At 48.2% G+C, this 17,697-nt stretch overlaps 3 protein-coding genes across 14 annotated transcripts in view; 1 reads left to right on the top strand and 2 right to left on the bottom strand.

Annotated features, from left to right (window-relative positions):
- The window catches only part of HNRNPAB (heterogeneous nuclear ribonucleoprotein A/B), a 28,424-nt gene extending 16,153 nt beyond the window's left edge, over positions 1–12,271 (bottom strand). For 2 of the 8 annotated variants that reach the window (XM_036014057.1, XM_036014058.1), the window contains exon 1: positions 12,249–12,271. The gene's annotated coding sequence lies outside the window, so the exon portion shown is untranslated. Of the gene's footprint in view, positions 1–2,559; positions 2,744–3,180; positions 3,198–12,248 lie in introns of those variants that run through there. The other 6 variants (XM_036014063.1, XM_036014064.1, XM_036014062.1 and 3 more) reach the window with 5 other exon arrangements.
- A 369-nt stretch (positions 12,272–12,640) lies between these two features.
- On the top strand, positions 12,641–16,355 carry NHP2 (NHP2 ribonucleoprotein). The gene is made up of 4 exons (XM_028528176.2): positions 12,641–12,894; positions 12,975–13,044; positions 15,243–15,348; positions 16,001–16,355. The coding sequence occupies exons 1-4, from the start codon at positions 12,735–12,737 to the stop codon at positions 16,124–16,126; spliced, it is 462 nt and encodes a 153-aa protein (XP_028383977.1). The 5' UTR covers positions 12,641–12,734; the 3' UTR covers positions 16,127–16,355.
- An 837-nt stretch (positions 16,356–17,192) lies between these two features.
- RMND5B (required for meiotic nuclear division 5 homolog B) overlaps positions 17,193–17,697 on the bottom strand; it is a 28,096-nt gene continuing 27,591 nt past the window's right edge. For all 5 annotated transcript variants that reach the window (XM_036014515.1, XM_028527606.2, XM_036014516.1 and 2 more), the window contains one exon: positions 17,193–17,690. In XM_036014515.1, the coding sequence (XP_035870408.1) occupies positions 17,627–17,690 (64 nt within the window). In that variant the 3' untranslated portion in view covers positions 17,193–17,626. The remainder of the gene's footprint in view (positions 17,691–17,697) is intronic.

The raw sequence follows: 17,697 nt of genomic DNA, 5'->3' as shown, positions 1-17,697 counted from the left end.
CCCTCTCTTTCTCCTTCCCTTCCCCTCTCTCTAAAAATAAATAAAATCTTAAAAAATAAAATGAAAAATAAAAAAAATTTTGAAAGACAGAAAAAATGGGCTTAGCTGCTTGCAAAGGAAGGCAAAGACAAATTGTGTGCCAAGGCTTCACCGCAATAGGCTTTCAACAACTGCATGTTAATGACACCGAAGGGAGACACTGGAGGAAAGCTTTCCTTCAGCCAGCCAGCCTTTCAGGGCACGTCACCAAGCGCCTGTCCTGGATAACCCACTGGCCCCACCATCAGAAGCCACCCCTGCCCTGGACCTGAACCGGCTTGCCAAATGGTGAGATGAATGTTCTATCGGGGGGCCAGGAGGACAGGGACCTGTGAAAGGCACTGGACCCAGCTGTAGAGGTAGGTGGGAAGGATAAGCCTTCTCACAGGACAGACAGGCACCTGGGCTGCCCTGACTGACTGGGGGCTCTCCAGTCAGAGATGGGGGAGAAGGGGGACAGGCGGAGAAAGCATAGACTGTTCGGGGAACTCTAAGTAGCCCCACATGACAGAGGAGCTGAGACGGTGTTGCTGGGCCAGGGCTTTACACGCCAATAAGGAGTTCCTTTTATTCACAGGAAACAGGAAGTCAGTGAATACTGGGGCAGCGACAGTCCAGTGGTGGGGATGGAAAAGAAGGTCAATGAGACACTAAGGAGGGGGAGTGGGCAGAACAGCATCCATGTGTGGTTATGACCCCCACTCCATGCGTGGGGCAAGATGGGCAGTAAGGCTGGAAAGTTGGACCAGAACCACCAGGTGAAGGGCTTGAATGCCAGGCCTGGCAAGGAAAGTGGGGCAAGTGGTAGGCAAACAGCGTCTGCCTCTCTCAAGGAGAAGACCATCCCACTTGCAGGTGACAACCTCCTCGCTTCCTGGTCACACCCACCTCCAGCAGTAGTCTATTTCATCCGAGTCTTCTAGTACATTAGTCCCTAATGGCTAGAAAAGGATCAAGAGATGATCACTTTCAAAGGTCAAGTTCAAACCCCTCATTAACAGAGAGGGAAACCAAAGGTCAGAGAAGGGGAGTGTTTTAGTCCATTCAAGCTGCTGTAACAAAATACTATAAAAACTGGGAAGCTTATAAACAAACACTACTTCTCACAGTTCTGGAGCCTGGAAAGTCCAAGATCAAGGCATCGACAGGCTTGGTTTCTGGTAAGAGCCTACTTCCTGGTTCATACACAACTGTCTTCTCTCAGTGTCAGAAGAGGTGAGGGTGCTGGCTAGGGTCCCTTTTATAAGAGCACTAGTCCCATTCATGAGGGCTCCACCCTCATGACCTAATCATCTCCCAGAGGCCCCCCTCCAAATACCTGCTCCCCCAAGCTTCAGTCACAAGCTGGGCTATACAACTGAAATACGATGTAAGCCAGAAATGCAAACACGTGTATAATTTAACATTTTCTCATAAAGTATTAGACAATTAATAAAAAGGTCAAAACAAACAGGTGAGCCCTGACTGGTGTGGCTCAGTTGGTTGGGCATTGTCCCGCAAAGTGAATGGTCACCAGTTCAGCCCTGGTCAGGGCACATTTTGGCATCCTGGGTTATAGGTTCCATCCCCAAATGGGGCACATACAAGAGGCAATTGACAGATGTTTCTCTCTCACACTGACATTTCTCCCCCTTTCTCCCTCCCTCCCCCTCTCTAAAAATAAATAAAAATCGTTTTAAAAAACAGGTGAATTAACTTTAAAATATTTAGTGCAATCTATCCAAAATATTAAAATTTCAACATGTAATCAACATAGAAAATTATTTTACTTGGGGTTTTTTTTGCACTGTCTTTGAAATCTATCGTAGACTTTATACTTATAGCACATCCAATTTGGGCCAGATACCTTTCAAGGGTTCAGTAGCCAATGTGGTCAGTGGCCACTGCCTTGGACAGCAGAGTTTGCCAGGGGTTGGCAAACTATGGCCCATGGCCCAGATCTGGCCAGTTGCCTGATTGTGTATGACCCTTGAACAAAAACAGGTTTTTATATTTTAGATGGTTTTTTAAAATCAAAAGTATTTCATGACACATAAGTTCTATGAAATTCAGATTTAGTGTCCTTAAAATAAAGTTTTTAATTCTGTCAATAAAAATGTAATGTTTTCCCTGGCTGGCGTAGCTCAGTGGATTGAGCGCGGGCTGGGAACCAAAGTGTCCCAGGTTCGATTCCCAGCCAGGGTACATTCCTGGGTTGCAGGCCATAACCCCCAGCAACCGCACATTGATGTCTCTCTCTCTCCCCCCCCCCTTTCTTCCCTAAAAATAAATAAATAAAATCTTTTTTAAAAATGTAATGTTTTATCTTTTTCCTTTTTATTTAATTTATTGGGGCAACACTAAGTAACACAATCATACAGGTTTCGGGGGCACCATTCCCCAACACATCATCTGCACACTGTACTGTATGCTCACCACCCCAAGTCAAGCCTCCTTCCACCACCATTTATTCCCCCCCAATGCCCTCCTCCCCCTGCCCTCACCTCCTTTGTTTTATCTCTTCTTGTATTATGTACTTACCTACAATAATACCCTCGATTTCGCCTCTTGGCTCACAAAGCGGAAAATACTATCTGATCCTGTGTAGGGAAAGTTCCCTGGCCCTGTTCTAGACCATTCAGCTGCCGCCTAACCTCCAATACAGGAGCTCCAGATTGGCTTTAGAATCAAGAGGCTCGGCTCAAGTCCCGGCTGACCCGCGTCCCAACTCTGAGTCTTAGAACAAGGCATTTCCCCTTTTTAAGCCTCAATGTTCTTCATTGAAAAATCAGGCCAGCACTGAAATGGGTATAAAGACGATGAAAACCGAGCACAGGTCTTGAGTCGTTCACTCATTCACCCTTTGCCAACGTCCCTGGTTCTCCACCTCTGGCAGCACCCGCCCATCGAGCCCGCCTCCCTCGCCCCTCCCCCCGCACCGCGCCGGACTCAGTACACTTCCCGTGGCCTGCCCACCGGTCGCCTTCTCCCAGCGTCCTGGGCAATCTCCGCCTCCCTTGGCCGGAGCCCCACATCCGTGGCTTCCGGATCACTGTGGCAGCGCAAACCTCCATTTGCCTGGAATAACCTCCTCCCTCCCTCACCAAATCCTGTTTCCTGCAAAAGAAGCCCCCGCCGCTCCAACAGTGCCCTGGGACTCACCGACCTCAGGCTCCTAGCGCAGCACTTCCGGCACGCCCGCTGGGCGAACTGCGCATGCTCGAGGCTCCCGCCCTCCAGGTAAGGACCAATCCCAGGCTAGGTCAGGCCATCCGGTGGACACTGGGAGGCCCCAACGGACACTTCCGACTGGGCCTACTGAGGTTTGGGCCGGATTTCCAGGTCCAGTCCTCTTTTTCCCCTGGACCCCCGTGGCAAACACCTTACCAGTGCCGACCTCGTACACCTTAATCCTGCCTGCTCCCTGACTCTGAGCCTCCTCCCGGGCACACCCGCTCCCATCTCTCTTAGTCCTGCGGCTTCTGCTTTTCCGGAAGCAGCACCAGTCACCGCCAGCGGTGTCCAAACTTTTGGCTCTCTGGGCCACACGTTAAATACACAGACGCTAATGAAAACTAAATGATGAACAAAAGAAAAAAGGTTTCAAGTAAATTTACGATTCTGTGTTGGGCCGCATTCATACCCATCCCCAACGGGTTGGACACCCTAGCGCGCTCTAGCACCAGGCCCACCCATTTTCCTTTGTCACCTCCTGTCAGTAAATCTTTTCCTGGTGAGGAGATGTTCCTTCTAAAATTGACCTTCTGGAACAGAGACAGATTCATGGATAGGTGAGGGAATTAAAAAGTACGAATAGGTAGTTACAGGATAGTCATGAGGGTGTAAAGTACAATATGGGAAATGGAGTAGCCAAAAAACTTACCCACGAAACCCATACACATTAACAATGCTGTGGGGATGGTCTGAGGGAGTGGGGGTTGCTGGGTGGAGGGGGACAATGGGAGGAAGAATCAGGACAACCATAACAGCATAATCAACAAAATATAATTAAAATAAAATAAAATTGACCTTCTTCTGGCTACCAGGTCAGTACTTCCAGCAATGAAGAACAATATATAAGAATTTAACTTCTGGCCCATACCAGGGTAGCCCATGAGTTGGGCATCGTCCTGCAAAGCAAAAGGTCACTGGTTGGATTCCCAGTCAGGGCACACACCTGGGTTTCAGGTTGGGTCCCTGGCTGGAGAATGTACAAGAGTAAAGAGAGGGATGTTTCTCTCACATCCATGTTTCTCTCCTTCTCTTTCTCCCTCCCTCACCCTCTCTAAAAATAAATAAATAAAATCTTTTTTTTAAGAATTTAATTGTTGCCAACAAGTACTCTTGTCCCCAATTAATCTACCTCCACCTTGCCAAAAAAGGTGAAAACTGGCCCTGGCCAGGCAGCTCAGTTGGTTGGAGCATCATCCGGTGTACCAAAAAGTTTGCAGCTTTGGTCCCGGGTCAGAGCACATACCTATGTTTTGGGTTCAGACCCAAGTCGGGGCCCCTATGAGAGGGAATGGCTCAATGTTTCTCTCTCACATCAATGCCCCCCATTCCCTCTCTCTCTCCCTTTCTCTCTCTCTCTCTCTGTCTAAAATCAATAAAAATATATTCTCAGGTGAGGATTTTTTAAAAAATAAGTAAAAACTGGCCTTCTCCTGGGGGGGGGGGGACGGTAATGGACTTTAAGATATGACCCAAGGTAGAGCAACTTCCTCATGCCAGTCACCGGATTTTCCTTCTGCATTCTAGCCACTTCTTCTTGGGGTTTTCCCCTCACCTTTTCCTTGACATACCATAAAAATCCATGCACTCAGCCCTGGCTGGTGTAGCTCAGTGGATTGAGTGCTGGCCTGTGAACTAAAGGGTTGCTGGTTCAATTCCCAGTCTAGGGCACTTGCCTGGGTTGCTGGCCAGGTCCAGGTCCCCAGTTGGGAGTGTGTGAGAAGTAACCACACATTGATGTTTCTCTCCTTCGCTTTCTCCTTCCCTTCCCCTCTCTCTAAAAATAAATAAATAACCTTTTTAAAAAGCTAAAGTTAAAAGTAAATAAGTAAAATCTTTATGTGACCTTATGTGGAAATAGGGTCTTTGCAAATATAGCCAGGTTAAGATGAGGTCACGGGGGTGGGTCCTAATGTAGTGTGACGGCAGTATTTATACAAAGGAAAAAATGCCAGGTGAAGACAGAGACTCACAGAAAGAAAGTCACGGGACAACGAAGCACAGAAGGAGGTGTCTAAGGAACACCAGGGATTGCCAGCCACACCCAATGCAAGGGGAGAGGCCCAGGGACAGATTCTCCCCTGGAGCCTGCACACAAGCACAGCCTGCTGACACCTTGATTTCAGACCTCCAGCCTCCAGAACCATGAGACAATCAGTGTGTGTTCTAAGCCACCCAGTTTACAGGACTTTCTGAGGGAAGCCTTAGACATCTGCTTGTTGGGACAAATGAACATATCTCCCCACCCCCACCAATCTGTGGTCATGAGGGAAAGGAGAAGGGAAGCAGGCCCGCTCGTCAGTGGAGAGGTTCAGGGCAGGAACACAGATAGAACCCCTGACACCCCCCTCATGTTCCTACCTGCCCCACTCTGTTCTGTACAGTGAGGGATACCCACACGCACATGTACCCGTGCCCCAAGCCAAATATCCATGCCCCCCTCGCCCACTCACCCACACCTTGGCCACCCTTCAGACCTCTGAAGAGCAGATGGGAGTGAGGGCTGGGCAGGCTCTGGGCATGGACTCAATTCCTGCACCTGGAAGATTAGGGGCAGGGGGATATGTGCCCTTGGTCTTGCAGATTCCTCATCCTGGCCCTCTAAAGCTCAGGCCCAGGGTGCTGCCCTGGGGCTCGGCCCAGAGCCTCCATGTCCAGCATTGCCCATCAGCAGCCAGGGCCTTTCCTGGTAGCAGCGTCTCACTCAATTCTCATCCCTGTTTAAAGGTGAAAACACCAAACACAGTAAAACCGAAGCATGGTAAAGTGAAACAATCTGTCCTCGGGTGAGAAGAAAAACATGTTTTAAATTGTGGTCTGTTTGACTCCCAGACCTCTCCTCTTCCCACCGTAGCCTGCTTTTCCCAAGACTTGATTTAAATCGGTAAATTGCCAAACCCTTACTAGACATTAAAAACTGTTGAACAGATCAGATGTTAAAAAGCAAACACTACTGTCATCAAAGCAATTTAGTACTAGAGAAAGATGAGACAGCCTGGAAAAAGACCCAAACACAAATTAGAATCTAGTATACAACAGAGACATTTTATTCTTATTTATTTTTTTTTTAATTTTGAGAGTATGTTTATTAAAGTAGGGGACAGTGAAACAAGGAAGCATCTAAGATAGAAGCAGCAACAGGAAAGAGCTCAGGCCTGGCTCTCCAGAAACGTTACATAGGAAAGAAGTGAGCCTGGTGGGGCTGCTGTCAGCTCATTGGGAAGTCAGAGAAAAGGGGCCCTGGGGACAGGTTCAGGGGGTCAGCCCAAAGCAAGCTATCGCTGCCCATTGCTCCCCTGGTTGCAAGTCTCATGAGGTCCCTTAGAGTTTAGGAGATGCACGCCTGAAAGGGAAGAATTACTTGGGTGTGATCCCAGCAGGGAGTGTGCCCCCGCAGAGACATTTTATTTATTTATTTATTTATTTATTTATTTATTTATTTATTTTTTAGAGTGAGGAATGGTGAAGAGGAGAGAGAAAGCGAGAGCAAGAGACATTGATTTGTCATTCCATTTATTTATGCATTCATTGGCTGATTCTTGTATGTGCCCTGACTGGGCGCCACACCCACGACCTTGGCATAGTGGGACAAAGCTCTAACCAACTGAGCTACTTGGCCAGGACCCCAACAGAGGCATTTCAAATGAATGGATAGAAAGAGAAAGAATTCAGTAAGTGGCAGCAGGTCAGTGGCTAGCCGTCTGGAGGAAGGTCAAGCTCACTATTTGGAGCTCTGGGCCCTGCCTTGCTCCTACAGCCACATTAAACCTGAAGGATCAAAAATGTCCATATAAACAATGAAAGCACGCAGGCACTCAAAAATTTCCTTCAAGTAGCAAAAACTTTTCTAAAGCCGTAAGAGACAACTCTATTAGAGTTGAGATTAGAATAAAACAGGGAATTAACAGGAAACTCTATTCTATTAGAATAAAGTAGAGATTAGAATAAAACAGGGAATTAACAGGAAAAAAACCCCACAAGTGACCTGTCAAAACATGAAATATCCAGTTTCCTTCCGAACTAAAGAGACATAAATGAGAACAAGACACCATTTCTCCCTCCTGGGTCACCACCCCTCCTCACCCTGTAACAGGTTGCCAAAACCCGGGCTCGGCAAGTGATGGAGAGACACCACTCGAGCAGCTGTCCGTCACAACTCTGTGGAGGACAAGTGGACAATACTGCACATGTCAAAATTATACATGTTTGGAACTTGTCTCTGGATAGACTCACAAAAGTACCAAAGATATTGTACAATACTCATTGAAAACTTACTTAAAGTAGTAAACACACTAAAAACAAACTAAACTCTATCAGTAGGGGCTGTTTAAATAAATTATGGACAGTCATACAATGTGATATGACAAAGGCATTAAAAGATTTATCTCCATGATGGAAATCAAAAATTTTCCCAAGATATATATTGATAAGTGGAAATAAATGTCCAGAAGAGTATATTATATTATTTAATATACTTAATGTATATAAACAAATATATATACATATATGCACATGTACACAAAAAAACTAACAGTGACAACCTCTGGTGAGCTCCAATGGGGGAAATAGAGGTTGGGGAGGAAGGATATATAACTTTTTGCTTTATATTCTTATGTACTATCTGAAAAAATTTAACATAAACATTATCACCTTTAAAATAATAAATTTTAAGATCCAAAGCCAAAACTCTGACCCTAAAAATGCACATTTTCCTTAAGTGCCACACTGCCCTTTCTAAGCACACAGCTTTACATACTGAGGTGTGTCCCAAGCAGCAGGCCCAAGGAGGGTTCCATCCACCACTTAATGGTCCTCTGTCCTTAAACTCTGCCCAAATCTGGACATTTATTTCTGAGGAGACACCAGTTGCTGCTAACCAGGAGGGCATGTAGGGAAGATCAGCTTGGCTAATACTGGCCACACTGATACTGGTGTCAGTATTACAACTACTGGTGTCATGCTAATCTGTTTAAGGAATTAAATGGATTTCCAATAAATTACATAAACTACATATAATTTTATTTTTCTCTTTTATTTGAACTTTAGCTCCTAGAGTAAGCATCTAGCTTGGTAAAAGTCAACTCCAAAACTCATCCTCAATCAAAAAATGGGCAAAGGATCTGAACAGACATTTCTCCAAAGTTATGCAAAGAACCAATAGACACAGGAAGGGTTGTTCAGCATCATTAGCTATCAGGGAAATGCAAACCAAAACCAGAATGAACACACTACTCTGCACCCACTCGGATTACTGTACAGTAATGAAAAAGTCAGGTAACAGCAAGTGCTGGTGAGAATGTGTAGAAACTGGAACCTTTGTGCACTGCTGGTAGAAACAGAAATGGTGCATCTACTCTGGACAAACAGCCTGGCAGCTCCCCAAAAAGGTAAACATAATATTACCATTTCACGTAGCAATTCTACTTCAAGGTGCATACCCAAGAGAATGGAGAGGGAGGGTATGCCCATATGAAAACTCCTATGACTGTGAATGTTCACAGCAGCACTATTCACAAGAGCCAAAGGCTGGAAACAGCCCAAGTGTCCATCAGCAAAAGAACGGATAAAACGTGGTACGTCCATACACCAGAATGTCAGGCAGTAGTGGAGTGCTGACACAGGCTACAACATGGACAAATCTTGAAGACATTATGCTGAGTGAAAGAAGCCAGACATGAAAGGCCACATACTATATGACTCCATTTCTATAAAATGTCCCAAACAGGGACATCCATACAGACAGAAAGCGGATTGGTGGTGGGTGACTCAGGCCTATGGAAGGTTAGGTGGTTAGAGAGTGATAGCTAAAGGAGTTCTTTCTGAACTGATGAAAATGGCCTAAAACTGATCTTGGAGATGGCTGCAAACTCAGTTAATACACTAAAACCACTGAACTGTACACTTCAGTTTTCTTTTTTTTTCTTTGTTTTGAATTGTATACTTCAAATGGGCGAATTACATGGTATGTGAATTATATCTCAACTTAAAAAAATCATCCTCCTAAATTTAAAAAAATAGGACCTTAGTCCATCTAGATCTAACTTTCTCACTTTATAGACTAGGCACTGAAGCCCAGAGAGGCTAAATGACTTGTCCGAAGCCATTTGTCATATAGATCCCTGGTCTACTGTCCACTGGCCATTATGTTCTTGCCCACGCTATAATTCTTCAAGTGAGCTCCAGTGGCTATTTGAACAAAATCAGTAAAGTCACATAAATCACCTTGGACCTGGCACAACAGTGTAGTTTACTGTGAATATATTTGTTCTTGCTACTTCATTGTCACAAAAAAACTGACAAGACGTGGCCAGGCCAAGGTTTCTGCACTTTCACTATCCAGCCATGTTACATGACCTTTGAGCTAAGGTCAAACATCAAATTTACAGGCCTGAGCACAGGCTTGGAGACGAGCAGGCCTGGGCTCAAATCCAGCTTTGTGTGAACTGGATGGAGTTATGGACCTTTAGAAGCCTCAGAAAATACTGAAGGTATTCTTTGTGAGCATAGGAAGAGATGTTACATGTAACATGCTTGGCACATAAACATTATTCCTTCTATTTAAGAACTGAGAGGCCTGCAAATGAGGCCTTAGAAAGGGCAGTCATGCACATTTGCTTGACTTGGATTTCCTGGAAGAAATTCTCTGCTGGACAGATTTCTGACTGCCACATGCACACATCTGGCAGCACCTCTTCCTTTTGCAGCCCGGATACATTGTCATCTGTTCTACAATCCTGAAACTGTTCACAAGAACACCCCCCAGAAAGAGGAACAGAAAAGCACCCTGCAGCAGACCCCTGCCCGCTATGTGCTCAGAGGTACTTGCCTTCCCAGAGAAGGCCAGAACGGCCATGGCAGGACTCAGAGGAGGAAGGAGAAGGAGAGGGTTTGAGGCGAGTAATCAGGCAAAACTGACAGTAACCACGGTCAGTCCTAAAGCTGGTCCTAAACAGCAGGAAGGGCTGTCTTGGCTCAAAAAATCCCAACGTGGCCCTGGCCAGGTGCCTGGGATGGTGGAGCATCAACCCATACACCAGAAAGTTGCAGGTTCGATTCCTAGTCAGGGCACATACCTAGGCTGTAGGAAGCAACCAACCAACGTTTCTCTCTCTCATAAATCTCTCTCTCAAATCAATAATAAAATATCCTTGGATGAGGATTTTTTTTTTAATTCTAAAGTGAAAACATTTAAAAGGTCGATTTTTGCCCTGGCTGGTGTAGCTTGGTCAGTTGGATCCTCATCCTGTAGCCCTTTGGTCATGGGGTTTGATTCCTGTCAGGGCACATGCCTGGGTTTCTGGTTACATCCCTGACCAAGGTGTGTAGAAAGCAACCAATCAACATTTCTCTTTCTTTTTTTTTTTTTAAGATTTTATTTATTTATTTTTAGGGAGGGTAGGGAGGGAGAGAGAGAGAGAGAGAGAGAGAGGGAGAGAAACATCAATGTGCGGTTGCTGGGGGTTATGGCCTGCAACCCAGGAATGTACCCTAGCTGGGAATCAAACCTGGGACACTTTGGTTCCCAGCCTGTGCTCAATCCACTGAGCTATGCCAGCCAGGGCCCCTTTCTCTCTTTCTCTCTTCTCCTCCCTTCCCCTTTCTCTAAAAGCAATGAAAAAATGTCATTGGGGTGAGGATTAAAAAAAAAAAAAGGTCAGTTTTGGGTTACATGGTGCATACAAACTGTATTTACTTTCAAGTTATTTTTTATTGTTTATATAACATATTTTCATTGTTCAATTGATCTATTTTCCTATTTGTGAAATTAGATGGGATCTAAGGTTAGGATGAATTGTACCCTAATTTTTCTTATTAAAATAGTTAATTTGCCCTGGCTGGTGTAGCTCAGTGGATTGAGTGCCGGCCTGCCAACCAAAGGGTCATGGGTTCCATTCCCAGTCAGGGCCCATGCCTGGGTTGCCGGCCAGATCCCCAGTTGGGGGTGCACAAGAGGCAGCTACACATTGATGTTTCTCTCCCTCTCTCTCTCTCTCTCCCTTCCTCTCTCTAAAATAAATAAAGACACCTTTAAAAAATACGAAATTTTATTTTATTTTTTTAAGGGGGTGAGGGAGAGAGGGAAACATCACTGTGTGGTTGCCTCTCAGGCGCCCCCTCCTGGGGACCTGGCCGGTGAACAGGCGATCGTTTGGTTCACAGGCCCGCGCTCAATCCACTGAGCTACACCAGCCAGGGCTAACATACTAAATTTTAAAAACCTACAGGTATTTAGTTTTTTATTTAATCACTGGTTACAGGGTTACAAGGTCAATTTTTAAGGTGGCTTGACTCACCTGCGATCCCACGAACACCTGCACACTTCTTAAGTTTCAAATACAGGCCTGTTCCACCACAATGGCAGGGCTTCTACCCCATAATCAAAGGCAAATAATTTGTAGCAATTACCTAATTAATTTCCATGCAGTGTTCTAAGACAACGGGAGAACTAAGTGGGAGATATTAAGATCCGCCCCAGCCTAGGCCAGCTTATCTCCCAGGTGTCGCTGTCCGCTAATCCTTTACACTAACTGCAAACCGGAGGCCGACTCAGAGCTGTTCCCACGCCACCCGGGAAGGCGGGCCCCACGGTGTCCATGCAGGTTTCCTCCTCACTGCACATGGTGTCCTCCGTGTGTGAGGCCAGGCGGCAGTGGGAAGTACGAAGAGTGAGGGTTAGGGGGAGGTCGGGGTGGGGGAGGTACTGTAATTTTAGATACGGTTGTCACCAGGGGCCCTCTCCTGTGGGCAACGTGTGGGCAGAACTCTGCGGCAAAAAGGGAGTGAACCCCTGGCTCTCTGGGGAAAGGCGGTCCAGACCGAGGCGCTGGGCGAGCGGGGCGTCCATCACGTGCTAGGGAAGAGAAAGTAGATATCAGAAATAGTGAGAGAACGGAGGAAGCCGTTAGCAGCGCCAGGCTTCACCTGAACTGTGGCACCCGGGGCACACCACCCAGGACCAGCTCAGCTCCCGGGACCTACCCACGCGGCGCACTGTCTACCTGAGGAGGCAGATTCTAAGGCGACGTGCAATCGCATTGGGCAGACTTCGCATGCTCGCTCCCAAGTCGCAGAACCGAAGGTTCTTAAAAGGATCCCGTCCGCTTAGAACTGCCTCCTCCTCCGGCTCCCCAGGGCGTCCGCACAAGCACGAGGCGGAGTAGGTTCCCAGGTCCCTCCCCTGCTTCTCGCAGGCCCCGCCCCCTCAGGGCCCCGCCCCTAGCCTTGGATTCCCTCAGGGCGTGTGGTGAGCGGCCCGAACCCCGCCCCGCTTCTCAGTGGAGGGACTGGCCCCGCCCCTGTGGCCGAGACTCCGCCCCTATCTTCGTACCTAAAGAGCTGAGAGTCAACGATTGGTCTGAGTCCGAGGCCTCGTTTCCTAATTGGTTGTGGTGCTCCACCGCCTTCACTAAAGCGGATCCGGAAGTGATTCCAGGAGCGCGGGCCGCGTGGGTCACCTGCTGTGAGTCGGAACCGCGGCCGCTGAGATGACCAAAATAAAGGGAGATCCCGAGGGGCAAGAGGCTCAGGCGGAGGCGTCCTCCGGGGAGCGCACTTACCACGAGCTGCTGGTGAACCTGAACCCCATCGCACAGCCTCTGGCTTCTCGTCGCCTCACTCGGAAGCTCTACAAATGCATCAAGAAAGGTCCGGCGGGCGCTGCGGTGGCCCGTGGGAACGTGAGTGGCGGGACGAGGCCCCCTGAACTAATCCTTTTATCGTTGCAGCCGCGAAGCAGAGGCATGTTCGGCGTGGGGTGAAGGAGGTTCAGAAGTTTGTCAACAAAGGGGAGAAAGGGTAAGAACACCCTCCCTCTGGATTTTGCATTTTAAATGGCAATGAAAGTATTCCTACTATTTATTTTATTTAAGGATTTTACTTATTTTAGAGAGAGGGAGAAAGAGAGGGAGAGAAACATCGATGTGTGGTTGCCTCTGGAGCGCCCCCCGCACTGGGGACCTGGCAGGCAACCCAGGCTTGTGCCCTGACTGGGAATCCAACCAGCGACTCTTTGGTTCACAGGCCGGCATTCAGTCCACTGAGCCACACCAGCCAGGGCAGTATTCCTGCTATTTAGTAGGTGCTCGGTAAAAGTGCGTTGATTCTATTAGAAAATAATCAAGTAGTCAGTAAATTACCTTCACTACGGTGAACCTATACGTCACTTCACTTACCCTAACTCAAAAGGACACCACGGGGAAAATTAATTCCAGGGGAAACAAATCAAATGAGCCACCTTCATTCATTCAGCTATTTCAGTGTCAGTTCTATTAGGCACTGTGCCATAGGGAGACAATTACTTTAATCAAATGTCACACAAAAAATGTCAAGTTGTGACCGCTAACTATGAAGGAAAAGTAAAAAGTTTCTTTTCTGGCATTGATCAGAATCTGAAATTCACTTGCATCTTTATTTCTTGTATCTCCCACTTAAGCCAGACGGTAGGCTCTTTGATAAAGTCTCTCTCCGCTTTATCCCCAGAAGTGTCTGGTACCTTGTGGGTTTTCAAGAGGTAGATTGCTGGGGAGATTTGATGCTCAATGGGAAGTCTTACCTAGGCCTGGGTAGTTGAGATCTGAAGGTGGAGGGAGTGGTTTGGAGGGAAGGAGCTCTGCCAGAAGAAAGTAGGTCCCAGGGCAGGAGAGGGTGCTAGTGGGCAGAAGTGCTATCTTCTTGGGGGGGGGGGGGGGGTTGTGAGCCAGGGTAAGTTAAGTTTTTGTATTCAGAGCTTTGGGAGGGCACTGAGGATTAAAACCAGGGAGTGTGAACTTTGGAAAGGATCAGAGGCTCAGGAGTAGACAGGGACACTGAAATAGGCTACTGTAGTCTGGAAGAGGTGAGGGTGATTTTGTTTAGGTTGGAAATGGAGAGAATTAAAGTGGTTGTATCTGAGAGGACTTTTGGACATGGAGTGAGGGGATGTGGACTTCAGCTGAATTGACAGGAGGCCCTCTCACTGAGATAGTGAACGGTGGAGGGGGCTGGGTTTGTGTTTGATTTTAGACAATTTGAGGTACCTTTTAGACTTGTGACCCCACTCCCTAGCAGAGCTGTTCAATAGGCAAGTGGCCAGATGGGCTGCAAGCTTGGAAGAGAGAGGGCCAAGCTGGAGAGAATAGATCTGGGAGTTATTAGCATATAGATGGGACTTGATGCCATGGCCATGGATGGGCTCAGCAAGAAGGTACTGAGAGGACAGCTGGGCACCAGCATTTAAAAGCTACTCAAAGAATAGGAGCCTGCAGAGGAGGAGGGTCCAAGAGGCAAGAGGAAAACTAAGAGAGTATGGACCCAGGAGCTCTCTCCAAATGTTTGCATCTTGCTCCTGGAAAACAGACTCTTCCTTCTGTGTCTTCAGGGCTCCAGAGGCCCTTGCCAGAGCCCTGGCACCTTGCCAGCTAGGAACCCTAGCTGAAGATCCTCTGGCAAGTCTTCACTGGTTCCCTATCACTTTTGGGACTGAGTCCATGCTTCTTAGCCTGGCACTCAAGGCCCTTAGATGTGGCCCCTGCCAATCTCTCTGGTCTTGTCTGGCCATTTCTCCATCCTGGATTCCCAAGCCATCCAGGCTGCCATCAGCCAGCCTCTGTGTATCTGGTGCCATTCTGGTTCTCCTCCTTAAATGCTTTCCCCACCCACCACCCTCCAGGGCCTTCCAGACAGTCATTATTCAGCTGTCTCTTCAGGTGTGACCTCCTGGTTCCCTTCTGACTCTCCAAAGACAATTGAGCTCTTGTTCCTTGGAGTCCCTGCTGTACTTCATTTGCTCCAGTGCAATACCACTTTGTCACACTCAGTGGCATTTGTTGCCAAGAAATAGAGATCACCTCCCCAGAGGAACCCAGTCACCAAACAAATTTGCTACACTTTCAGAGGCCAAGCAACCCACATTAATAGCTGGGCTCTTTGAGGGCAGGGACCATCTTATCTGGGTCTGTACCCCAAAGGCCAAAGAGGGAATGAGCAGCTAGAAATGACTGTTTCTGCCATTTCAGGATCATGGTTCTGGCAGGAGATACATTGCCCATTGAGGTATACTGCCACCTCCCGGTTATGTGTGAGGACCGAAATCTGCCCTACGTCTATGTCCCCTGTAAGACGGTAAGGAGTGCTAGAGCCCTGATCCCAGTCAGCACTGGAGGAGAGGGTCTGGGATGGGGTCTACTGGAGCCACTACAGCCACAGTGGAAAGTGTGTGAGCTTAATACGGGCCTGTGTGGATTCTTGGTTCTGCTTCCTGGGTGGAGGACTGCTGGCAAATTACCTCAGCACCTCTATTTCCTTCTTGTAAAATGGGAATCCCCTCCTCTGCAGCCTGTGAGAATGAAACAAGGTTTATGTGGACATGCTTTGTCAGCTAACATGCTGCACCTGTCTTAGTCCTGCTAGGTGGGTGCAGTACTCAGGGGGTGTTTTATAGGGACCTGGCTCCTCCGTGTGTAGCAGGAGCTAGGTCTGGGACACAAGGAGAGGGTGAGGGTAGGAACCTGGAAAGCATGGGCCCTAAGGGGACAGCCCCTGCCGGGGGCCCTTCCACAGTTGCCATGTGGAAATGCAGGCCCAGTATCGTTGGACCATTTGAAAGTTTGCTGACTTTAAATAATGGCAACCAATTTGAAATGTTTTTAAATATTAAATAGTTGTTGACCGAACAGCACGTTTGTCAGACATGAGAACCATGGGTCATCAGTATGTGACCCCTGGCATACAGGTGTGTGGCTTTTTTCCAAACAGCTTATCTTTCTCTGTGCAGGACCTGGGTGCAGCCACAGGCTCCAAGCGCCCCACCTGTGTGATCTTGGTCAGGCCCCACGAGGAGTACCAGGAGGCATATAATGAGTGCCTGGAGGAGGTGCAAGCCCTGCCCCCACCCATCTGAAGGCCTTGGGCAGCAGCCTGGGCACCTGCTCCAGAAGCTGTTGAGCTGACAGGGGGCCAGCTGGCTGCCCTCCTGCTGTGCACACTCAGCGTCTCCCAGCCTCCCCAAGCACATTTTCCTACACAGCTCTGACAGCATCTCCCTCAGTGCTGTTTCCTGTTGAGTTTCCTGGCACTCAGTTCCAAGAATGAGGTGTGAAGGGAAGTAAATGCTGACTAAAACGTGATGAGCCTGTGGGTGTTTTAAAGCAGAAGCTGCTGGTGGGGCCATGGAATTAGTGGGCAGGGAAGACTGGAGCAGCCTTTTTCGCCCGAGGACCTGAAGGACTTGACAAGTGTTCAGTACTGATGCCTGGGTGCCAGGGCTGGTGCTAGACTCAAGCTGAGAACAGATTTGGCTGCCACCCCCGAGCCTTCACCTCCCACTCCCAGAGCAGGGGAGAGCTGCAGGGTAAGACAGCTGAGCCCAGACCACTGCGTGGAAGCCTGCAGCCTCTGGTGGGAACACCCCAGTCTTTGAGCCTTGAGTGCCACTGGGAGCTTATGGAAGCAATTTGCCCACCCACACAGGGCATTTGAAATAGGAGTGTGAAGCTAAATGCAAAATCCCAGGCCCTCTCTGGCTTGGTGTAATGGCCCTGGTAATCCAGTCGCTTCCAATATTTTAGGCTTCAGGTACCTTCCAACCCTTAAGGCCAGCACAGGGTTCAGTGCACAGAGTGGGCAGGCTTTGGGCACCCTGGAGTAAACCAGAAAGAGCTTGGGCTTATTCTGGTTTAAACCCCCAAGTTCTCCCTGACAAGCCGTGAGCCCTGTGGTACAAGTCATTTCATCTTCCCAAATGCCCCTGCGCTGATTTCTAACATGGAGGTGATGCGATTTTATGCCTAGGTGTGTAAAGGCACTTTCCCCAGGGGCTGGGAGCTGCCAGCCTCTTTACCCCAGCAGAGATGCAGGTCGGGTTCTTGCTGACTGGGCACTGGCTGCCATGGTCCCAGTGGCGGCAGCAACCAGGCCAATACCTGTGTGCCGTGGACATGTAGGAATTATTTGTTGGTGAAGCTAAGGGAAGGAGTAGGCCTGTGAATATATTTGCTCAAAGTTACAAAGCAATGGCACTCAGTTCTAACCCGAGGTATTTACAGTGGGCGATAAACACAGTGGTGAGGCTGTGCAGCAGGAGGAGACCTGGTAGAGGGCAGGGATGGAAGACTTGCTGCCGACACCCAAGTCCTCCGCTCCTCTGTCGGTTGCTACCAAGTCCTGCAACAGAAGCAGGGAGACAATGGGATCTAGAAGCCAGTCTTTCCCTGTTGGGACAGTCCAGCAGCCAACTGTCCAGTGCAGGCTGGTTCACCTCCCTCTTGGCCCCTGTTGTGGTGGCACTCAGCCAGCTAGCTGCTCTGAAATGAACCACCATCCACTGAAGCCAACCATCCCATGAGGCAGCAAGGCTCACGGGTGAAAAACTTGTTTAAACCAAGTTCCTTCTAGGCAGGAATCAAAATATGATGCGTTTCCCATCAGCTGGGTTCTGCTCCACGGGGCAGTAGGGACACTTCAGCCTGCAAG

Source organism: Phyllostomus discolor, chromosome 13 (assembly GCF_004126475.2).
Source record: "Phyllostomus discolor isolate MPI-MPIP mPhyDis1 chromosome 13, mPhyDis1.pri.v3, whole genome shotgun sequence".
NCBI classification, from domain to species: domain Eukaryota; kingdom Metazoa; phylum Chordata; class Mammalia; order Chiroptera; family Phyllostomidae; genus Phyllostomus; species Phyllostomus discolor.
Note: the sequence above shows the minus strand (reverse complement) of the source record. Positions and strands in the feature narration are given on the sequence as shown.